We start from the raw sequence: 25,920 nt of genomic DNA on the forward strand, positions 1-25,920 counted from the left end.
TAAGGAGCCACATATTATATTTTATTTCTCTTTGTATATCTAGTGCCCTGTAACTGTGTCTAGCATATTATAGTTCAATTAAACAGTGAAAAAATTCACTACTCTTTATTGCTGAGTCATTTCACTGGGCAAACACTTTACAAAAACTTTTAAACATATTTTTCTTGCCTCTATTCATTTAAATGAAACTAATTTTAGGAGAGCTCATCCAGCATTTTTTTTTTTTTTTTTAAGATTATTTATTTATTTATTTGACAGATAGAGATCACAAGTAGGCAGAGAAGCAGGCAGAGAGAGGGAGGAAGGGAAGCAGGCAACCCGCTGAGTAGAGAGCCTGACGCGGGGCTTGATCCCAGGACCCTAGGATCATGACCTGAGCTGAAGGCATCGGTTTTTAACCCACTGAGCCACCCAGGCGCCCCCATCCAGCGTTTTTGATGAAGAGCACACTGACTATGTAAGTATTCTGGGAGGTTTTTAAAGACCTGTTTCTTCTCCGGTTTCACCCTTGTTTCCAATCTTCATGTCCTAGACAATGATACTGGATTGACAACTTTAACAGTGCTTACTTCTTTGCCAATGATTCTGTGATTAAACACTCTAACAGTGAATTACCTAAGAGATCGCTCCACATTAGCAATGGCTGCCATAGTCAGTGACGTACAGGTGCCAAAATCTTACGAATGAACTCGGGCTTAACGTAGAGAAACCTGAGGCTTAATACCAAGCACCAAAGCTTAGAGGCCACATATTTAAAGCTAATCTTGACCGCTTTTACAAAAGATAAGCTACACAGAAAGTGGATTCTCCCCTGTGTGGACCCTATGCATCATTTAATTCTTCAGCTCTTCACCCTTTTGGAGCACAAAAGTCTCATAATCACCCTGGACACTACATATCTTAATGAGAGATTAATTCATGTTTTTGGTCTCCTAAAACAATGGCAGAGGTTTCAGGGTTTGCTTAGATATCAAAACTAATCTTGACAGGTATAAAGCAGAGTTGATTTAGAGTAGAAAAACAGCTAAGTAAAATAATGAAGGAGAGAAACTGCATTTAAGTTCCTGAGAAAGTTCTCAAAATGACTCAGAAAATTGGGGCGCCTGGCTGGTGTAGTCAGTTAGGCATCCAACTCTTTTTTTTTTTTTTTTTAAAGATTTTATTTATTTATTTGACAGAGAGAAATCACAAGTAGGCAGAGAGGCAGGCAGAGAGAGAGAGGGGGAAGCAGGCTCCCTGCTGAGCAGAGAGCCCGATGCGGGACTCGATCCCAGGACTCTGAGATCATGACCTGAGCCGAAGGCAGCGGCTTAACCCACTGAGCCACCCAGGCGCCCTAGGCATCCAACTCTTGATTTCCGTTGGCTCAGGTCATGATCTCAGTGTTGTAAGTCCAGAGTCTGCTTGAGATTCTCTCTTCCTCTCCCTCTGCCCCTCCTTTCTCTCTCTAAAATAAATAAATAAATCTTAAAAAAATGACTCAGAAAATTAAAATGAAAGGATTTCCAAAGTGGGGAGGGGGGAAGATGCATAAAATGCTGCTGCTACATTTATAACAGAATATGAAAAAAAAACTGCCTCTTGGACTATCACGGGGAGAGAGTCACTAGCAGCTGACCACAAAAAGGAAATTCAAGTTGTACTATTCCCTGCTGCCAACTGTACTACAAGGGTGGCTTGCTGGGAAAATATGCTGCACTATGGATCAAAGTTGTAAGGTGTGCATATCCCTTTATCTAAATATTTCCAAGTCCAGAAGCCTAGCTTAAGGAAATAATGTGGACAACTTTAGGAATACATTGTAGCATTATTTATAAGAGTAAAAAACTGGAAATAACCAAACTGTACAATCTTAGGGGAAAGAGCAAGCAAGCAACTGCATATGCATCCAGGAGATATACAATCATTAAAAAAGATATTTATGATGATTATTTTTTTAGGGACCTGAGAAAATGGATCCATTATTGTATTAATAAGTAAAAAAGAATTCAAGTTATTATATACAATATGATCAACTACTAAAAGGGGTAACTATATAAATGACTAAAGGAAATATGTCAACATTTAAGTAATTGTTGCCACTGAGTAATAGGATCATGGGTGACATTTTTTCCTTGCCGGTATACTCACCAACTTCCCTATCTTTTAATGAGCATGAATTATTTTGTTAATCAGAGAAATAAGGAAAACAGAAAAAGGTTGTGATGCTTCAAGAACAAGTAAAAGAAGAGATAAAATTAATATTTTAATATTATTTATTATTTATTATTATTTATTTTGGCTGAACCAAACTACAAATTCAGTCTTGTGTTTTAAAGTGAAGGAGCATGGTGAACTATTTCTACTTTGTTCCTAATTTTCTGGATATGAAACTGGAAAAGTATCTGTGAGATTTTGTATTGTGTTTTGTCACCAAATGCTCATATAACCCTTAACTATAAGCATATAACTTGGCTTATAGTTGGCTGATGAATTCCATGGTCCTTTGTGTATATGTGTGTGCAAAAGAGTGAGAATGTGAGAGAGACTACCTGATAGAGAGAGCCTTAAAAACAACAACAACATGCAATTTATATCAGGTTAATTTGGATTTTTAGGAGGGAGAAACAGGATTTAGATTACTATCCAGTAATTTGGATAAACACCCACATTACAGTCCTCACTTTAAATTTGTTTTTCTTCCCAATTCCTACTTGTGACATAAAAAATGGACCAAGAAATAAATTAATTAGTCAAATAGCTTAAGTGATTAACAGCTAATAAAATGTTTTCAAACTGACGGGATTGAAATAAACATAATTCAATAATTACTGGGCAGTTACTAGAGCTAGGTACTGTGTCTAAAGTGCTTATAATCCAGCGAGGGAGACAGAGGTAAGCAAGGGCTAAACACTGAGTCAGGGGAATGCACAGAGGAGGGATGCTTAGGGATTCAGGGACAATTTCTGGAGTAAATGGTGTCTGAGCCAAACTGAAACTACAGATTCTTCTCTTTCATTCCCTACTTTTCACACATTTAATACATCCTTTATTTACTAATAGTAAATAAAGGCCAATTCTAGGTTCACCCAGAGCCCGTGATAGATTCCCAATTAGGATCAGTGTACTTTATGTCTTTTCCGAACACCCTACTTTAACTCTACAGCAGCACTACTTAGACTGCAGAGAAATTATCTGTTCTCCCACGAGATCAGGAATTCCTTGAGAGTGGAGTATCTTGCATTTCAGGGAATCCCTAGTACCTGACACAGTGCCTGAAATGTAGGCATGCTCCATAAATGCTGGTTACTGTTCAGTACATACTAGCAGTGCTTATTCCTCCACTTGTAAGACTTACCTTCTGATTCTTTACTTTCCTTTAATATAATTTCCAAGTTCCAGAAATTATTTATGAGATGCAAACTTGTATTTTACATATGTTTCAGTTGCCCATAATTGCTAATGAAGATAGTGAGAGCAAAAAGGTAACCACCTGGTGTGTTTTATTTCTAGCAGTCCTATATAGCTGGTTAGTGTGTGGATGAATGTTTCTGTCCTCCTAGAAGTCCTGTGTTTGAGCTGTAACTCCCAATGTGACAGTAATCGGAAATGGGGCCTTTGGGAGATGATTAGGGTTAAATAAGCATGAGTATGAGAATGGGGCCCTCCTCATGGAACTATGCCTTTACAGGAAGAGACACCAGAAAGCTTGCTCTCTCTCTTCCAAACACACAAAGAGGTCACAGCAAGATGGCAGCTGCCTACACACCAACAGACTTCAGATACCTTGCCGGCTCCTCAAATATGCTTCAATTATATTAACAGTCACACATGTACACAGTTGCTTGAATAAAAAACTGCCAATAATCATTAGTAATATTATAACAAGAATCATAAGTTATGGGAATTAAGGATTCCTTCCAACCGAAAAGAATCCCAGTCTAGAATCACTAGCTCATCTAACTCACTTTGTTTTTGCCTCCTTTAATAAAGACGGGTCATCCGTGGCCAAATATACTCTTCTTTTATCCACTTGCATCCTTCGAGCAAGAAGCTGAAAATGCTCTTCAACGTGTACCATGTATTCCTCAATGGGATGGAAGGCTGCTTCTGTTCCCACTTTGTCTGTGCGTCTGACATGGACTCTGGGGGGTAAAGGAAAAAGTCAGATTCTGCTGATAATGTTCTGATCCACTGGATGCTTTTAGGTATTCTACTTTATACCTTTATTTATGGTGGCATCATAGACATTTTAAATTAATTTTTCTTTTATTTTGCCATTAGAAAAAATAAAATACTAAAAAATTCAAACAAATACATTCTAAATATATATGCATGTTAACACAAGTCAAGGAGAATTAGAAAATAAGCTTTTGAAGAATGCTTTCTTGTAAAGTAATTGGCGTATCCACAAATAATGATAAAATAAATGGGAGATTCCAGAGCTACACTCCACATAGGGAGCAAAATACCAACCAGCCATCCAGAAAAAAGTTGATGTAACTTTTTAAGATTTTTGACAACAGGGGCTCCTGGGTGGCTCAGTGGGTTAAGCCTCTGCCTTCAGCTCAGGTCATGATCCCAGGGTCCTGGGATCGAGGGGCACTCAGCTCAGCAGGGAGCCTGCTTCTCCCTCTCTCTCTGCCTGCCTCTCTGCCTACTTGTGATCTCTGTCAAGTAAATAAATAAAATCTTAAAAAAAAAAAGATTTTTGACAACAAATAATACAAAAATTCACAGTTGTTATTACAGAATATTAAATATATTTTTGTAACATTTTGATGCCAACTTTTCTTTTCCTTCATGATACCCTGTATAGTTACTGTAATTGCCAGCTTGTAGGATTGAAAGTTCTTTGAGGAAAACACAGACCTGCATGGCTTCTTCCTATAGCACGATCAAGGCAGGCAAACCTTTTAAAAATTCTTACTATTTTAAGTTCATGGAAATGTTCTAGCTTTCGTTGGATGCATTATGAATTTCCTTTTGCTGTTTTTCACTCTATCAAACACAAGCAGATACTGATCTCATCTGTCCTATTAAAAAAAAAAAAAAGAGCTCTAAAACTGTAAAATTGGGGACAAAGATTTACATTGAATATGTGCTGACTTCCACAGTACTTCCTCCCATCTTACTGCTTTCCAAGTAACTGTAATGAAAATAATAATGGTCAGAGTTTATTTTCATAAACGAAAACTCTCCTTTAATTTGCCTTTCCTGCATCCTCCCTAGCAAATTACTAAACCACTTTTCATATGTGGGAAAAAGAAAAAGGTAGATTTGTTTCCCCTTAGGTCACAGTATAGGAGCAAGCCTTAGGTCAAGCCGAGGGACAGCTTTTGATTATGAGTCTGGAGTGAGGGTCTATTTTCACTGCAGTTAACCTGGTATCTCTGCAGGTTTTCTTTGCTTTGCATTCCAGACTATAGTTCAGATGTAAATACCATTGTGTGAACACATATCCTATCATCTTTTTCTTCCCACATCCTGCTTAATCACTGCTTCTCTGTGAAACTGGAATTGCTCACTGTGATCCATAGAGATGAAGTGGGCTAGAAAGAACAATTCCGCTGAATTTCAATGAGAAGCTTCATGAGAAGAAGCACTATTTGTTACTCATGATTTCACCATGTAATTTCTTCAGCTCTAACATTTAAAATAGGGATCAGGGGTGCCTGAGTGGCTCAGGTCATGATCCCAAGATCCTGAGAGAGAGCCCCAACTTGAGTCGGGCTCCCTGCTCAGCAGGGAGTCTGCCCCCTCCCTGTCCTCCCTGTCCTCTCGTGCACACTCTCTCTCAAGTGAGTGAATAAAGTCTTTAAAAGTAAATAAAATGGGTATCAGTAACTTCTATCCATATGAAGCCTAAGACAAAAGGGAAGATGTGGGGTAGGAGATACGAGAATGAAAATGAAAACAAAGAAGAGCTGTAATAACAGAGGACGAATCAAAGGAAGAGGAGCATTTGAGGTCATGGCAGAGTACTCAATTCTCCAAATACTCCTGAAATTAGGCCTGAACGAAGAATTTGAGAGAGGAGCATAGTGGATGGTCTTTATGGAAGAATCAGAATGTTAGGCCTGTGAAAGGTATTAGGTCATTTTAGTTTAATATAAGTCTTTCACCAGACAGTTAAGGAAACTGAGAGTTCTGAAGACATAAGTGAACAAAAAGACAACATAAGGCAAAGTGAAGCTGGTTTCTCTAACATACATTTCAACCTAATTGTCACGGAAGTAAAAGTTCTTTGTGTACCTGCCTTTCGCTACAGTTGCCCCTTCAATAACATGGGTGTGAACTGTGTGGGCCCACTTACACACAGACTTTTTATAGTACAGTACTATAAATGTATTTTCTCTTATGATTTTCTAATAATACTTTCTTTTATCTAGCTTACTTTATTATAAGAGTATAGTATATTAATAAACATAGCATAAAATTGTGCTAATTGACTTTTTATGTTATGGCTAAGGCTTCCAGCCAACAGCAGGCTATTTATTAGTAGTTAAGTTTTGGAGGCGTCAAAAGTTATACATGGATTTTCAACTGCATGGGGTGGGGGAGGTTAGCTCCCTAACCCCGCATTGTTCAATGGTCATCTGTATTAGATATGAAGCTCTTTCATGGCAGGGAATCTGATTTTATTTACTTCCAATAGCACCAAATACAATGAATAAATTAATGAATGTTGGGTTGACACAAAAATCTAATTGTTTAGTACTACATGAATAGAAACCTTAGATACCATCTAACTTAGTTTTTTTTTCAGTTTTAAACGAGGAAAGAGTGGCACTCAAGGAAGACCCAGAATCAACAAGTATATTGGCCAAAGTCACAGAATTTTTTAGTGGTAGAAGTTAGATGGTACCCCCAGATTCTTGAATTCTAGTGTCCTTCTCTTTCATTATAGCACCCTACCTCAATGTACAAATAATTATCTGTGGTACTTCAATTTTCTATATTTGGCTAACTCTTAATATGATGAATGGTGCATGGACAATTAGGGTAGCTTTCTGGTATGGCAGGAAGCTTCTAGAAAAATTAAGATGGTCTATGTCCTGGTTTTGCCTTTATGAACTCTGGAACTTTGGGCAGAGATACTCTTTCCTTTAGCTTCCTTACCTGTAAAACGGTTACCTCTGCCCACTTCACAGGACTGTGTTATAGGATCAATGAGATAGTGCAGTTGAAAGTATTTTGGTAATTTAATTACTATACTGTTATCTTTCAAGATCCTGTTCAAACATTGAATCTATGAAGACTTTCCTGATCCAGATGGAAGTACATTTCTTCTTCCCTAAGCTCTCATGATACTTTTTATACTTCTCTCAGGTTATATACCACATTCTACCCATATAATGTTATCTCTGTATGTCTTTTTTCCGACTGACTGTAATAAGCTAGAAGAAGCCACTTAGAAAATTAATCTCAGTAAATGTCTGCAAATAAGTGAATGAATCAACACATGTATTAATATTAATCAATAGCTGACTGTATTACAAACAGTATAAGCTACAGAATGTCACAGCCTAGCTGACAAGTCTATTTCCAGGAATTACTTTAGCATCAATCTCTCTGAAAGGTAATAATATTTTACAGTACATTTTTTCTACTGAACTAAAATCTTTTTATCCTCCTTATCATATCATCACTTTTAAGGCAGGTATTACTTTCTCTATTTTACAGATGGAAAAATCATAGCCCAGTACCATTAATAAGTTACTTGGTCCAGAATTAGGAAAAAGTCAGGCATACTGCCCAGGTCACTTAAGTCTCAGTCCAGTACTCTTCTCATTAGGCAAAGGAAATTTTCCCAAGGTATGAAATCTGGCACCAGGACTCAGGAAAATTCCTCTTTCCATAACTTTTTTATTTTTGTGTACAGGAGCACATCCTTATGAGCAAAGATGCTCTTTTGGATTCTTCTTGGTCCTAGGATTTCCAGATACATCTCCCTGAACATAAGCATGAGACTGATTGCATATGTACATGATAATTCCCAAGTGGGCCAAGAGATAATTTTAAATAATAATTTTAACATTATCTTACATTATAAATAGTCCTCTTATTCTCAAAAATAGCTTTCAAGACAGAAAAGAAAACAGAACATCAAAAAAATGCAAAATAATCACTAGTGGTAATTAATGTAGCCTAACAAAAAGTACAATAGAAAAGCTATAAATGTGACAGCTTCATCTCATGGCCTTGTTAGGATAAGACATGAGACTTGTGTAACATTCAAAATACTCTCAATAAAATACAATTTTGCTAGCTTCCCTAGAAGAGACAGCTAATTTCAGAAATATGGGTTTAATATATTTGTTGAATGAATACATAAATAAGTGAATGAGGGTAACAAAGTATGATGTCTAAGTGAACAAAGGAAGAATGATCTCTTCATGACCTAGGGGGAACTCTGGAACATCTGTATTTGGGTGGGCCTCTGAAAATTAAACTATAAAGTTTACAATATAGTATAAAGTATACATATCTCTGCTACCACATATCACGTTATGAGGAATAAGTCAGATTCTTACCCAATAACTGGATGTTTGAAGCCAAGCTTCTTGGTAGCCTCTTCTATTTCCTTTTCTAGCCAAGGTTGTGGGCGGATCAAGTATTTGACGAACTGGGACACCCACCACACTGCAGGATCACCATGGACTCGTACGAGCCGATCTGCAAGGTCTTCTGGTACGGCCAGGGGTAAATACGGTGGACGAGGATGGAGACTGTCCACAATGGGGAGCTCAACCACCTGAACATTTTTGTCCTTGACTTCACCTGCGAGAATATCAAAACGTACCATCACCATACTGCGTTCCTCATACAACTACCATTTAAGAAGAGCTCACTCTGGATGCTTTCATCCTCACAGCCACTCTAAAGCAGTATTAAAATTCTCGCTTTCCAGAGGCAGCTATTCACTTGCGCAAGGTACTAGCACAGAAGTGACAGAGTTAAATTTCACATTTAGGCTGGTCTGCCTCTCAGCTCCATGGTGTTTTTTCTTTTTTCCCTGTCATAACATAGCTGCCATATGAACACCTTATACCCCAGATAAGGACACATCCAGCACTCCAACTATCTAATCAGAGAATAGCCGTACAGCTGGTGAACACAGCCAGCGAGGCAAAGTTCTGTTTTTTTTAAATTGTTTTTGAACTAGACAATAAAGTGTTCTCAAAACTTCCAGATTGTCATTATAGCAAATGGCTCTTGCATTACTTTCATGATATAGGATAAAGATTCTAGAGATACTTAAAGATTATAATTATAAATCAAGCATTTATATCTTTTAAAGAAAAGAAAAAGGTAATTCTGGTCTTTTTATTTGGCCCAATTGTCTTTATAGTTTCAATTATGATAACAATATAATCTATGTTGATTGTTTACCTGGATATTAATTTAAAGTTAGAACAGAGACTAGATGCTAATTTTTGAAGAAGATGAGTAGTTTCAGAATCCAATTTCTACATATGACTATTATTATTGCCATTCTATCAATTTTATAATGCAATGAGATGAACATCCCAAAATGGGATAAGCCAGTGACTTTAGAGTTGAGTTTACATATTGAAGACCACATAGTAATAACTAGAAGACACAAAGACATCAGGCAGAGAAATTTCACAAATATAAAATGTACTGAATTAACACTTCAATAACAGAAAATATTAACCTGAACATATAAAATAACTCCACTTAAGATGTTATCCTCAGAATCACAGTTAATCACCGGACCATTAAAAAAAGAATGCATTTATAGAGAATAAACCTAGAATATGTTTAAAATGTATTCACTAGAACATAATCCTCAGATTCTGGGTTTTTTTTTTTGCACATACGCAAAATGTTTAAAGGTAAATTATATGGCCTAGGAAAGTAATCACTTAAACCAACTGCATGATTATTAGAAAATTAGTTGGTCTAACTAAAAATTTAAAAATGTCTGGTTAATATTCTCTCTCTGATATGTAAGATTCATTTCAGGATTCTTAGAACAAAGCCCTTGAAACATGACATTTGCTGCATGAATAAATGGCAATAAAAAAAATTTACCACCAGTATTGCAATTCATCTAGGGTGTCAGTTAAGAAAGAGATGGGCACACACACAAAAAGGGGTGGGGTGGGGTGGGCACTTTATCAGATGAGAAGCTGTAATTAAGGGGAGGGGCACCTGGGTGGTTCAGTGGGTTAAGCCATTGCCTTCAGCTCAGGTCATGATCTCAGGTCCTGGGATTGAGCCCTGCATGGGGCTCTCTGCTCAGCAGAGAACCTGTTTCCCCCCAACCCCCCACCATTCTCTCTGTCTGCCTCTCTGCCTACTTGTGATCTCTGTCAAATAAATAAATAAAATTGAAAAAAAAAAAAAGAATGTATGGAGAAAGAGTGAACTACATTTTAAGTTAAGCTCTAATAATTTCCCTAAGACAAGGGAAACTGGGGTGCTTTCTCTGATATCAGGACATGATAAGAGATGTAGTACATGAATGAGAGGAAAAAAAAAGGAAGAATGGAAAAATCTAGCCTCTCCTATATGATCATAAACAAGAGCAAAATTAATAGGGCTACCTTCCTTTTGTGATTTCTTCCTAACAAGGTTGTTCTAAATGCGCTGTGTAACTAGCTCCATCTTTCACTTATATAGAAGTATTACCCTGTCTGATTGCCCCAAGGCCTCAGCTTTCTTACAGCTAGTCCTACTGATAGCTTTCAGATATAAATGAAAACTATGCTTATACCTTCAGGACAGAGAATTCAGTTTATTTTTGTTGATTCTTTGTTCATTCATTCATTCATTCATTCAGTTGTTCAAATATTTATTGAACACTGCTATATTCCAAACACTGTATGAGGCAGAGTATACAATGATAACACAGCTCTTACTTTCCAAGATTTCTAGTTCAAAATCCTCTCCCAGAACTGCTTTCAGTAAGAGAAAAATAAACAAAACAAAATACTGTCACCAAAAACCACACTATTAAAAAGATATCAATACTCAACCGCCTAGTACAATATTACAAATTCATCATTTTCATATCAATACCATTTTCATTCATATAAAAAATAAAAGTTTAGCTCCCTCAAAAATGATATATTTCAAAATAAATGAAAATAACACAGTACATGTTATGTTAGAAGTTTCCTTTTTTAACTTGGTTTACCACCTAACATTTTTTATTCTAGTGGTATACATATCCAAAAGAACTTAAATCTGGAACAGATCCTAGAGATAATTTTGTTCAGTGTTTTCTAAACTTCAGTCATTTATGTATGAACTTTATAATTTTTACCATATCTATGCATTGTCTGTACTGTTTAATGTTTTAAAAATTCATTTTAAAACCTGCATGGTTTTATTTTATAGATGCCAACTTCACTGAAAACAAAACCATATTATTAAATTCTATATAGATACTATTCCCTGTGGAGGGCTCTGAGCCCAAGCCAGATTTCTGTTTAAAAAGGAGATTATCAGCGACATTAAAGGGGTATAATTGCTTTTTCCCTTATATCTCCTAAGAGTTTGAAACCAAATGAGAGACAGAGAAGAATAAAATGGCAATTAAAATACCAGCTTGATTACTAATAAGGATAAACTACAGAATGTGGTTCTTTGTTTTGGATTTTTGGGCTTTTTGGTTTCCTAATAGTTTTCCCCCAGCCTTATGTAGAGTCTGTCAACCATAGCCTCTTACCCAGGGGAGGAGGAGGAACATGCCTTTTGAGAGAGAGCTGTACCATGAGAGAAGCCAGAAAGGGCTGTGTCTCACATGTTTGGTTCCTTTTCCTAAATTTACTAGTTGTACACTACTTTCCTTCCAAGTGGAAGGGAAATGAAGTAGACAAAAGAAGCAACTTCAGTACTTTCCCCTTGAAGTAACAGAATTCTTTTTTCTTCTATCAAAACTCTTGAGGAATAGAAGATTCCCAGTACTTGTTCCTACCCATCTCTACCCCTAAACAATTATCTAGTGTTAAAGAACTATTAAAGATATCTTGATACCAAATTGAGAATTTTTCTGACATAATTAGAAAGACTAAAAAAGCAACTTTCTCAACTATGTGATTCAATGTTTATTTAAATCTTTTAGCAGGAAATTATCTGAAATGCTTTTTAATCTCCAGTAATCTGTGGTAGGTTCATAGTTTGGGAAATACATTTTTACTTAAACTCCTTCATTTTACAGAGGAAATAAGCCAGAGAGGATAAGTGAATTTCTCAAAGGTAATAAACCTAACAAAAAGGCCAGGATTAGACTCTAATGTTTACTACATTACTTACATTACATTCTGCTTTCTGGAACCTATATATATATTTCAAAGCACTTAAGTATGTCCCCTTTTGATCAATCAACAGTGCCCTGCCATTCTATTAAGACTTTATTTAGTGTTGGTGGGGGGGGGAAGCAGCATTGCATTAACCTCCCAGCAAGAGAATGTTTTATATATATATAAGTTATACAAAAGTCAGCACTATGCATTTGGAAAGAATCACAGCAAACTAGCCTAGGTATTAGATAATTGACTGCCTAGTTCAACTTGAACTGATATGGTCATTATTCATTATTTCAGAGACTCATTTTCAAGACTACCTCTTCTTGTTGCTAATTCTGTTTTATAAGGTCATTCTCTTTGCTAAAGGCAGGGAAGACTCAATAGGCTTGTTAGTATACTTAGAGCCCTCTGCCAGTAGTAGATTGCTCTTTGACAGGGAACATCTCCACAGCTGCAGGCAAGTATCTCCAGAGAAGCCCTCTTCCCTGCTGCTCAATTCTTAGCAACCCTATTTTTAAAAGCATTACTCTATTATCATTCCATGTACCATAAGACAGAGACACTAGCCCTGGAATTAGCCAATTAGAATTATTAATCATTAGTAGATTTAATAGAACGATCTTAACATCTACCATGAACGAATAGGTTCTGCTATGGTGAAAAATGTTTCAAAGATTTGGGGTTCTAGTCCATGAGATTTCTTCTCCATTTACTGTTTTCTTTTCTCAGTTGCTACTCAGTGACTGTATCACTCTGACTTGTGAGAGAAACAGAACTTAGAGGAGAAAATCCTCTGAAGACAGAATTCATACAGCCAGGATGGTCAAAATAAAGAGGTTTGGAATAGGGTTGCCAGATGGGAAAAATCTCCAATAAGACATCACTACCTGGAACTTAAATTTCACTTGGGAGGAGGAAGGGATTATAAGCAACACTTTGGCAATTCTGAACCAAAAAAGCAATCTGCTTTCTGGTCTTAAGACTCCTAAGTCAATTTCCTTCAATGCCCACATATGTCCAGACTTTCCTCAAATAGGTACAGATGGGTAGAATGAGGTTTTAATTCCCTTTCTAGGGGTTGCCTTGAATGGCTATAGCTGGTAAATGCCATCATACCCAAGAGCCTTTCCAAAGACTGTGTCCACTGCTGAGGCTCACAGCCCTCCTTGAGGCCGGGCCAGGGGAGAGACATCAAACACGTACGGTAAAGCCAATGCCTATTCGCACAGTACCTTCACTATAGTGCATAGTGATTATGAGTATGGGCTTTGGAATAACAAAAACTCGTGTTCAAATTCTCACTTAATAGTTGTGTGACTTTGGGTAAGCTACATTTAACTTCACCCCTATTTCTTCCTCTGGAAAACAGCATTGATAATAGTACCTTATTCATCTGTAAAATGGGATTAATTATAGTATCTTATTCATCGAGTTATTTTAAGGATGAGATATTACATGGAGAAAGCTGAGCACAATGCCTGACACAGTAATTCTCAGAAAATGTTACTTCTTTACCCTGGGATCAATTCTGCTGAACAATTCTCAAGAACCTAGCTAGAGTTTGGTCAAGGAAGAGATTATGTGCCAAAATATCATATTCTTTGAAAAGTAACCAAAGTTCCCAATTTCAGTGAGCCAAAGATATATACTCCCAAATATACTAGGTATAAGGAGATAGAAGATGTATACCCAAAGTAAATCTTATCACACTATTTACCATAGGCAATAAAACAATGAGCAGCTTTTATCTTTTCAAAATATTCAACAAATATTGTAGGGACTCTGGCTCTCTGGAAGTTCTGATATCTTATTATCACTAAACTGACTTGACCAAAATTCTGTCCTACACTGAAAGCACAGAATGACAGTAAATTGTCTAAACTAGTAATATGTATCACAGCAGAGGAATTTGTATGCTTAAATTATATCTACAAAGACTTTCTGGACTTCTTGGATTTATATTCTTCAACACTTTGTGGCCAAATATGACTGCTTAAAGTCTTACTTAACTCTCTGAGACTTGTTATGGGAGGTATGAGTAAAAGGAGATCAAGGCTGAAAGCTAACTAGCTGTGGTGAGACCTCTAGAGGCACTGGGGAATTTTCTTGATTTTACTTGGGACAGAGTAAGATGTACATTAAAAAAAAAAAAAAATCACATAAATATGAGGTATATTCTTCGGGATTTTTAACAATGATGACCTTAATAGTTATATCTTCATTTAATGACTGAGCTCTGTTCTCATTTATAATATGGAGGAAAGACACACTTTAAAAAGTGAACAGCTGGGCTACTTTCTTTTTGTTGTTTCAACCACTGCGGCCGATAGAGATTTCTTCTTGAACTTGAATGAGCAACTGTTGCCTGCCATATGAATTCCATCACTGCTCTACTTAAGCAACAACTCAAAAGACTGTTATTACTGCCAGTTTGAAGCCTTCAACCAATTGAGTAAAAGTTCTAAATTCAATCATATGAAACAAAGTGCAGTGTTAGCAACATTCTTAAGAATTAGCATATCACACTATGGGAATGATTGTACAGCATTCTTATGAGGTATTTTCTGCTTTTACTAGTACAGAAATGCCTTGCAAAGGCAACGAGGCTCATGGTTCACCGACCTCAATGTTATACTGACAGACTGGATATGGGACTAAAAGAATGGCTAATGGAAAATATGTAATATCTCAGTGAGTTATGCAGTTCAGGATAAGGCAGGCAGGATAGTGTCAAAAGAAAAAAGACCAAAGAGATTTTTTGCTTCATGCCATTGAACAGAAGGCTCCCTGCAGTCATTCCGCATGTTTCTGAAACAAATTTAGTCATTTAACTTTTATATACATATATGTTACTTTGCCAAGATTCCAGACAGTCCACAGACAGCTTGCTCATAAATGGGACAGTGCCAATAGTTTCTTTGATGAGTCACACTGCATTGGCCCTATAACTCCATGTAGAGATTTGGAAGAGTGTTCTGGTTTTTTGTTTTATATTTAAATAATTTAGTACTTTTTCTTAACCTAGAAACTCCTTCTAATCCAAGGGATCCCAAAGAATTTTAGAACAGCTTTACTCATGGGGAAGAAAACAAGAAAACCAAGGAACGGAAAACAGAAATAAAGATAAGGGTTAATTTCATCAAATTATTAAAGAGCCAAACCCCAAACTCTCTTTCCCCCATTCTCATAAAAAAAAAAAAAAATCACAATTCCACTTTCATATTCCTCTTACACCTTCACTACAAGTCACTCTCCTTGAAAGATAAAGGCAGGAGGAACGACCTTCATAATAATAGTATTTTATCCCTTGAGGATTCCTCAAAGAGATGATTGAGTAGAGTCTACTGTTGGGCCTCACAGGATAGCTGTCAGTTGGCATGCTGTGTTCCCTTTTGCTTTGGGGGAATTCTATAGCAGCCTTTGTAATTAACACTTAGTTGGAGTTAAGAATGCAAAGTTTCATGCTGGATTTACAGTTCCTTGTGATTTTTTCTGCTAAATTAGCATTCAAATGTAAAATCAGGAAGGCCTAATTTGAGTTTCCTGATAATAGGGTATAGGTCAATCCTAATACCCTAAAACGAAAGAATTACAACTAGAAATTCTGGCTATTCCCTGAGGGAAGAAAATGAAAATATAGTCATGTTGGAAGAAGAAAATCCTAACAAAAACAGTTAAGATTTTTGTGAGATATTAGGAGAAAGACAACAAAATTGAGTGTGGTATTACCATGCTAAAGCACTCTACAAATTGCTAATCAAACAAACATCTTGTCTACTAAACCATTTCTAAAATAGCCCCTGTCAGCAACTTTAATTAAAGGCTAACATTTATTGAGCACCAACTACATGCCAGGTAATACACTAAATCTTTTCCATGTATTATCCCAAATTATCCACAAAGTCTTATGAAGTGAGTACTCCCTTATCCTCAATTTATAGATGAATTTAAGTAACTTGCTCAAGGTCACCCAGCTAGCAGTCAGACATTCTGATTCCACAATTTGAAGTTTTATACTACCTTACTCCATTACCTTAAAGTTCCACAGAAAACAAAAGTGACTCTACATGGAATTTTTTTAAAAAGGAGGGAGGGGTGGGGCTCCAGGTATGAGTAAGGTAACAACCAATAGGTAAGGTCCAGATCTCTCTCTACAGCAGGCACTAGATCAAGGAATTTAATATTAAGGACAAGCTTCAAACACCGATCACATGTACACATATAAAGCAGCTAGATCATGGCTAAACAAAACAACTCAATTCATTGTCATTTTGGGTTCATAATGAGATCCCTGAAGAAACAAAAATACCTAAAGATACATTATCTCAAATTTAAATTATTTTTATGAAATAATTAGGGTGTTTTTAAGTCAACTTAAAGCTCATAGTTAAGGATTATTAATACTTCACAATTTGATTGTAAAGAGAATATGAATTAGTCAATCTTTGACAGTCTTATTTCCTAATAATTATACAATAGCCCTTTCATGAAAGAGAAATAGCCTACTTCAGAACAAAGAATCTAAAAAAGCAGTTATCATAAAGAGATTTATTAAACAGGTAAAACACTCTTAACATCTATTTACATACTTATTTTCAACTATTAAACATTAAAGCAAAGATATTTTGCAGTCTAAAATATGTCTGTTTTTAAAAAATATTTCGGAAAAAGAGGAATCCTCTTGCACTGTTGGTGGGAATACAAGTTGGCGCAGCCACTTTTGAAAACAGTGTGGAGATTCCTTAAGAAATTAAAAATAGAGCTTCCCTATGACCCTGCAATTGCACTACTGGGCATTTACCCCAAAGATACAGATGTAGTGAAAAGAAGGGTCATCTGAACCCCAATGTTCATAGCAGCAATGGCCACAATATCCAAACTGTGGAAATAGCCAAGATGCCCTTCAACAGTTGAGTGGATAAAGAAGATATGGTCCATATATACAGTGGAATGTTATGCCTTCATCAGAAAGGATGAATACCCAACTTTTATAGCAACATGGACGGGACTGGAAGAGATTATGCTGAGTGAAATAAGTCAAGCAGAGAGTCAATTATCATATGGTTTCACTTACTTGTGGAGCATAAAGAATAACACAGGGGACATAGGGAGATGGAGAAGAGAAGTGAGTTGGGGGAAATCGGAGTGGGAGACAAACCACGGAAGACTGTGGACTGTGAGAAACAAACTGAGGGTTTTGGAGGGGAGAAGTGTGGGGGGGTTAGGTGAGTCTGGGGGTTAAGTGGGTATTATGGAGGGCATGTATTGCATGGCGCACTGGGTATGGTGCATAACAATGAGTGCTGGAACACTGAAGAAAAATAAAATAAATAAAATGTAAAAAAATTCCTCCTTTAATTTCTTAAATGGTATATTGATAGATAAATAAAAATGAGCAAATTTCAATTTGCTCCTGAAGACCTTATAAATTGAAGTACCTACATCTGAGGAATTCACCCAAAATTCAGGATATAACAGATGCTATCCAAAATGAGTCACAAAGTAAGTACAAATATTTTTTTATTTTCAGAAACAAATTTCAGCCTTGATTATTAAAATAATTAACTTTATTCGTATCAGTGGAATTTCTAAAAGATTAAAAAAGATCAGAGAAAGGACTTTTAGAGGTGATACAAAGTAATTTTTAAATGAATCCAATAGATCATTTAGTTGAACATAAATGAATGGGGACAATCACAACTGTGTTTATGTACTAATAAACTTGCGCAGTTAAACTACTAGATCTCAAGAACAAAGAGAAATAATATTTAGAGGGATAGAGTTCTTCCAAGTAACAACAGGATGATTCTTATCTATCTGAAAAGAGAACTGAGCACTCTCTATTCAAAGTTAGACGTTAAACAAGGTGTTCAAGAACATGTTCACCGAATATTAGAATTATGGATCTTTCATTGGTATTTGAAAGAAATAGTTTAAGAATAAATAAAATAAAGTCTAATTTCAGACAATAGGTAGAATTCTTACAGAAGTCTCTACCCCAAGAGAAGGTAACTTAAACCAGAAATGATGTTTGAGGTAAAATATGAATGTTCATACCATGACACCATGGGTGACAACGATATTTCCTATAAAATGTCATTGAGAACTGCTGTTAAATCAGAGTATTTAACTGGATTAATCAGTGCTATGACACTAGATGCCCTTCTTTTTAAATTTTTTTGTTTTTTTTCAAGATTTTATTTATGTATTTTTAACACAGAGAGAGGAACAGCAGGAGAGGAACACAAGCAGGGGAGCGGAAGAGGGAGAAGCAGGCTTTCTGCTGAGCAGGGAGCCAGATGCGGGGCTCAATCCTAGGATCCTGGGATCATGATAAAAACTGAGCTACCCAGGCGCCTCCCAACAAATGCCCTTCTTAGGCTTCAGTGCAGAGGAAATTACATATATCAGATAAGAAGACTATGTTACATTTTGGCTCTAAAGCATGCTTTTTCTTTGTATACCAAAAAACCATTATTTCTTTTCCTTGCAGTATGGAGATAAGAGGTAGATATACCACAGAAACAGAAAAGGATGAGAGGAAGAAGAATAGAATATTACTTATGCCTGGTGATAATGATTGTTTGGTTAGTGTAGAATATAAAATTCATAATATAAAGGATATTGGACTTCTGAAGCTTATACTACATAGTTGTTTTGTTAGAACAAATCTCGTACAAGACCATTTCCTCTTACCAAAATCAAACAATGAAAAAATTCTTACTGAGAAATGTTTTAGCCAAAGATCACTGCTTGCAAAGAACAGAAACCCAGTCAAATTAGCTCAAGTAAAAAGGAAATTGCCAAAAGAATACAAGGGATTTTGCCAAGAAAAAAAAGCAGAAAGTACAACTGTATCTCAGGAGGTAGGAAACCTGCAATTCATACCATGTCTTTGTGGTCATGTGGTCTGAGTCAGCCATACCCTCCTCTCTGCTGTCTGATTCCACTCTTGCTCAGCGCCCGTCTTGTAGACATCAGCTTCAGTCTACAGAATTTAACAACTTAGTCTCACCCTTAGATAAAATAGAGTCTCTGTCTTGTAGAATACTAACATTTACTGAGACCATGTATTGGGTACTGTACATAATGCTTACAAACATTATATCTTTTAATTATCAAAATGACACCATAGGGCAAGGATACTTATAGATGATTGGTGGAATATAGGAATATTATAGGAATAATATAATATAATATAATAAAATAAATAATATAATATAGGTATCAGAATCAGAATCAGAATCCAGATTCTTCAGACTGCAGAGTGCTCAGCTGTAAGATTAGATCATCTCTCCACAGGGAATCTTACACATCCCCTTAGCACATCCCAACCTAAAGGATTCGTTTCCCAGGGTGAGGTCACCACGTTGGCCTGTACAGCTGTGAGTGTGAGTCTGTGTGTGTGCGTGCACATGTACAGGAGATGAGGAGTGATTACATGATAATATACAAGACAGTAAAGGCTATATTCCTTAAATAGGTGATGTTAGATAGGACATGGGGAGTTAATAACTGCTATGTAGTGAAACTTCAGCTTTCAGGAATTTAAAATTTTAGAAGTTTAACTCTTACAACACAGGGTAATCTTAAGAATCATCCATTTACTGCATTTGCCAACCTGTTTATAATTGTTTTTATGTGTATCTATCTCCCCCACAAATCTGGAATAAGGACATAAACCTTAACCTATATACACTGTTGCTACAGCAACTACCACTATCCCAGGTACATAAAAAACACAAAATAAGTGCTTAGTTGAACAATGGAATTGAATTTAATATATAAAGTACTGTAATTAATATAGAGTCTATAGTCTGCTGGAGGAAATAATCACTTAGCTAGTTAATAGATCATCCCACCATTTAGCACCATAATCTCAATGTTAGGGGGAAATTTTTGAGATTTGAGAATATCACCAGTTTTCTTGCTTTACAATGCAAAATAGTCAATATTACTCATGTGCTGCCTTTAGTTAAGAACTTTACCAGTCTTTTAAATAGCAAATAGGTAGAAAACTGTATATAAATCCTCACTAAGCTAAAACTGTATATAAATACTGTATATATAACACCTCTATTCTTGTTGCTTGTAAAGTACTTGAGAAATATATAGACATTCTGCTGTGGATCCACTGCCCATTTCTTAAGTAACCCTACTTAAAAAGGACATGGCAAGAAGAATATTCTTGCTTTTGTTATTCTGTTATGATTACATGTATACTCTTTCAGGAAGTTGAATCTAATTCCTTGGACCTAAAGTATTATCTTTGAGAGTGACATATACTACAGTTATTATTTAGTTATTAAATAATATTAGCATTTGTAGTTAATTTTGACATGATGAGAAGAGCCTGATGGAACTGGTAATGTGCTCAGGCACATTTTAGGTATGTTTTATTGTTTGAACAAAGTCTGTTCCTTCATTCAGAACTGTGTGGGCTTCACACTGTATAATTAACTTGAATTAGATAATGAAATTAATTTATAAAAATCTCACTTAAAATATTTATATCATAGCAGAAAATATACAAATTAAATATCACATTTAAAGCTAACATTGTCATATCTCTTGTTAATGCTATTTGTGATCATTACTATCATTCTAATAAGACATAGTTGTACTTTTTTCACTTTCAGAGAATTTTCACATATTAATTTACTTGCAGCAAGCTTTCTGTTCTCCCTGAGGCCTGCCTTCAAGGGAAACTATTATACCAGAACTTAACCTATTGAGGTTTTACCAAAGACTAACCAACCTGGGGGACAGGAAATAGTCATCTCAGGTACATTAAAAAACAGATCTAATCCTAAAACTACAGAATGTGCCTTCCCCATACAACACTACCACATCAATAGGGCTACAATAATAACAAAGGAGTAGAGGTAAAAGACCTGCCTATTTAAGGAGTCTCTAAGAACATCTAATAATAGCAGGGGAGACCAAAAACGAAAGTAGTAAAGGAAAATTCAGCATCTGATACATAGCTACAGCTAAGAGTAAACATATCTTCACTCTTAGTTGGATAAACACAAAACCTCACACTAAAGGCCTATTTACTTCAGTTCCTTTTTACCTGACACATCATGTCCAGCTTTCAACAAAAAATTACAAGACATGCTAAAAGGCAAAAAGTACAGACTGAAGGGACAAAGCAACCATCAGTTCCAGACTCATACATGGCAGAGATTTTGGAATTATCACACCAGGAATTTAAAATGAGTATGATTAATATGCTAGGGACTCTAATGGTAAAAGTGGACAATATGCAAGACAAGTATCTGAGCAAAGAGATGGAAACTCTATGATAAAGAATCAGAAGGAAATGTTAGAAATAAAAAACACTGTAAAAAAAAAAAAAACACACACTGTAACAGAAATGAAGAATGCCTTTGATGGGCCCATCAGTAGACTGGACATGAGTAAGGAAAGAATCAGTGACTGTGAAAACATGGCAATATCAACTTACAAAACTGACTGGAAAGAGAAAAAAGAATGAAAAGGATAAAACAGAATATCCAAAAACTGTAAGACAATTACAAAATGTGAATATACATGTATTGGGAATACCACAGGATAAACAGAGGAAGAGAAGAAATATTTGAAGTAATAATGGCTGAAAATTTAACAAAATTAATGACAGTTACCAAACCACAGATATATGAAGTTAAAACAATAGGATAAATACTTAAAAAAATCTATATTTAGGAATATTATAATCAAACTGCAGAAAATCAAAGACAAAGTCTTAAAAGAAGTCAGGTAGATGGGGGTAGGGATCTTATCACTAGAGGAAGTAGGATAAGAATCACATCAATTGGAGTGCGTGGATGGCTCAGTTGTTAAATATCTACCTTCTGCTCAGATCATGATCCCAGGATCCTCAGATAGAGTCCTATATCAGGCTCCCTGCTCAGTGGGAAGCCTGTTTCTCCCTCTGTATCTCCCCCTGCCTGTGTTCCCTCTCTCACTGTGTCTCTCTCTGTCAAATAAATAAATTAAAAAAATAAAAACATCACATCAACCTTCTCTTCAGAAACCATGTAAACAAGAAGAGGGTGGAGTTTTGAAAGGTACAGTTCAGAAGTTTTGAAAAAATACAACCATCTACTTAGAATTCTGTATTCAGTGAAATAAAAGTGAAGAAGAAATAAAGATTTTCTCAGACAAATAAAAATCGGGGGAATGTGTTGCCAGCTTCAGAGAGAATGAAAAATGATATAGGTCAGAAACACTATATATGAGTGTTAGAAAAAGGAATAAATAAAAGGAAAATAAAATCTTGCCTTTTTCTTATTCTTAATTAATCTAACAGATAACAGTTTGTTCAAAGTAATAATAGCCAACAAAATATGTGGTGATCACAGCTTATGGATAAGTGAAATAAATGACAACAATGCTATAAGGGATGAGAGGGAGGATTTGGAATTATTATGATTATTTTTTAAAGATTTTATTTATTTATTTGACAGAGAGAGAGATCACAAGTAGGCAGAGAGGCAGGCAGAGAGTCAGGAGAAAGCAGGCTCCCTGCTGAGCAGAGAGCCGGATGGGGGGCTCAATCCCAGGAACCTGATATCATGACCTGAGCTGAAGGCAGAGGCTTAAACCCACTGAGCCACCCAGGCGCCCCTGGGATTATTTTTTAATAAGGTGTTTGCAGTTCCCATGAAGTGATACAGTATTCCTTGAAAGTAGACTTGTATTACTTGTAAACTTGTAGTACAAACTCTCAGGCAACCACTAAAAAAAAAGAAGTTGTAATTTCTATGCTAAGACAGAGAGAAAACGGGATATACAATGATAATTAAAATGGGAGAATGCAGATGAATCGAGGAAGTTAAAGTAAGAACAAGGTCAACAAATAGCAAGAGTCACAAATATGGTTTACATTAATCAACTATATCAATACTCACTTTACATTTAGTGGTCTAAAATATACTAATTAGAAGACAGGGACTGTTAGAGTGTATAAAAAAAGCAAGACAACTACATGGTCTTTATAAGAAACCCACTTTAAATATGAAAACACAGATAGATTAAAAATAAAGGGAAGAGAAAAATATATCAATGTTAACACTAATCAAAAGAGAGCTGGTGTAGCTCTATGAATTTCAGACAATGCAGATTTCAGAGCAAGGAAAATTATTAGCAATAAAGGGAGAAATTACATTATGTTACAATGAGATATCACCTCACACCAGTCAGAATGGCTAAAATCAACAAGTCAGGAAATGACAGATGCTGGCGAGGATGCGGAGAAAGGGGAACCCTCCTACACTGTTGGTGGGAATGCAAGCTGGTGCAACCACTCTGGAAAACAGCATGGAGGTTCCTCAAAATGTTGAAAATAGAACTGCCCTATGACCCAGCAATTGCACTACTGGGAATTTACCCTAAAGATACAAACGTAGTGATCCAAAGGGGCACGTGCACCCGAATGTTTATAGCAGCAATGTCCACAATAGCCAAACTATGGAAAGAACCTAGATGTCCATCAACAGATGAATGGATCAAGAAGATGTGGTATATATACACAATGGAATACTATGCAGCCATCAAAAGAAACGAAATCTTGCCATTTGTGGCAACATGGATGGAACTAGAGCGTATCATGCTTAGTGAAATAAGTCAAGCGGAGAAAGACAACTATCATATGATCTCCCTGATATGAGGGAGTGGTGATGCAACATGGGGGCTTAAGTGGGTAGGAGAAGAATCCATGAAACAAGATGGGATAGGGAGGGAGACAAACCATAAGTGACTCTTAATCTCACGAAACAAACTGTGGGTTGCTGGGGGGAGGGGGGTTGGGAGAAGGGGGGTAGGGTTATGGACATTGGGGAGGGTATGTGCTTTTGGGTAAATTGGAAGGGGAGATGAACCATGAGAGACTATGGACTCTGAAAAACAATCTGAGGGGTTTGAAGTGGCGGGGGGTGGGAGGTTGGGGTACCAGGTGGTGGGTATTATAGAGGGCACGGGTTGCATGGAGCACTGGGTGTGGTGAAAAAATAATGAATACTGTTTTTCTGAAAATAAATAAATTGAGAAAAAAAAAAAAAGTAGCAAGTGAGGGGCGCCTGGGTGGCTCAGTGAGTTAAAGGCTCTGCCTTCGGCTCAGGTCATGATCCCAGGGTCCTGGGATCGAGCCCCACATCGGGCTCTCTGTTCAGCAGGGAGCCTGCTTCCTCCTCTCTCTCTCTGCCTGCCTCTCTGCCTACTTGTGATCTGTCTGTCAAATAAATAAATAAATAAATAAATCTTTAAAAAAAAAAAAAAGAAATTACATTGTGTTAGAAGGTCAATTCGTCAAGAAGCTGTTACAACCCTTAATACGCATGAACATAACAACAGAACATAAAAATACATGGGGTAAAAATCTGATAGAATTGCAAGCATAAGTACAGAGATTATAGATGGAGACTTCAACATTACTTTATGTAAGAACCAGCAGTCAGAAAATCAGTAAAGATACAGTTGAACAGGGCAGTATCATCAACAACTGTATCTAAGTGACATGGAATACTTCATCCAACAATAGCAGAATGTATATTCTCAAGCTCACAGGGAATATTCACCAAAATAGACCATATTCTGGGCCATAATACATACTTTAACAAATTTAAAAGAATAGGCATCATATAAAGTATGCTCTTCAAACACGATGAAATTAAATGAAAAAATATTAACAGAAGGATAGCTAGAAAATCCAAAAATATTTGGAGACTAAACAGCACACTTTTAAATAACACAATAATTAAAGAAGTCTTGAGAAATTAAAATTTGAACTAAATGAAAATGAAAAATCCAAAAATTTGTGGGATAGAGCAAGAGTAGTAGAGGGAACAGTACAGAACTATACTGAAAAAAGAAAAAGCTGACACCGATATTCCAACTTAGAAAAACAGGGCATATATAACTGTAAGAAACTTGACGTCTTTTCCCTAAAATTAGGAACAAGGCAAGGATGTCCCCTCTCACCACTTCAATGCAACATTGTATTGAAGTTCTGGCTAATTCATTAAGACAAGAAAAGGAAATAAAAGTTACACAGATTGGAAAAAAAAAGACATAAAACTATCTTTATCTTTGTTCCCAGATGACAGGATCATCTGTGTAGAAAATCCCACAGAACTGAAATAAGAACTGCTGGAACTAATAAGCAATTATACTGAAGTTGCAGGAAACAAGGCTAATATATAAAAGTCAATGAATTTCCTTTATACCACCAATGAGCAATTAGAATTTAAAATTAAAAACATACAACAACTTACATTACATTACATTAGAACCAATGTATCAAAAGTGAGAAAGACATTTAAATCAAAATATGTATATCTGTAAAATAATATCTATAAGAAAAAAACTGTAAAACTCTGAATAACTCAAAGAAGATGATAGGAAAACAGTCCAAATTCATAAACAGGAAGACACAGCATTGTTAAGATGTCAATTTTCCACAACTTCATTTATAGATCCAATATAATCTCAATGAAAATCCCAGCAAATAACTTAGTGAATATCAATAAAATGATTCTAATGTTTATATGGTGAGGTAAAAGACCAAGAATAGCCATTACCATATTGAAGAAAAAGGACATATTCAGAGGACTGACACTACTTGACTTCTAGAAAATCAATATGAACTCACTGA

The 25,920-nt window shown here is 36.1% G+C and overlaps 1 protein-coding gene across 4 annotated transcripts in view; it reads right to left on the minus strand.

Moving 5' to 3' along the window:
- The window catches only part of FUT8 (fucosyltransferase 8), a 318,063-nt gene that overhangs the window by 14,307 nt on the left and 277,836 nt on the right, over positions 1–25,920 (minus strand). For all 4 annotated transcript variants that reach the window (XM_044231322.1, XM_044231323.1, XM_044231320.1 and 1 more), the window contains 2 exons: positions 8,517–8,763; positions 3,948–4,124 (listed from right to left, as the gene is read on the minus strand). In XM_044231322.1, coding sequence (XP_044087257.1) covers positions 3,948–4,124; positions 8,517–8,763 — 424 coding nt within the window. The remainder of the gene's footprint in view (positions 1–3,947; positions 4,125–8,516; positions 8,764–25,920) is intronic.

Source organism: Neovison vison, chromosome 13 (genome assembly GCF_020171115.1).
Source record: "Neovison vison isolate M4711 chromosome 13, ASM_NN_V1, whole genome shotgun sequence".
Classification (NCBI taxonomy): domain Eukaryota; kingdom Metazoa; phylum Chordata; class Mammalia; order Carnivora; family Mustelidae; genus Neogale; species Neogale vison.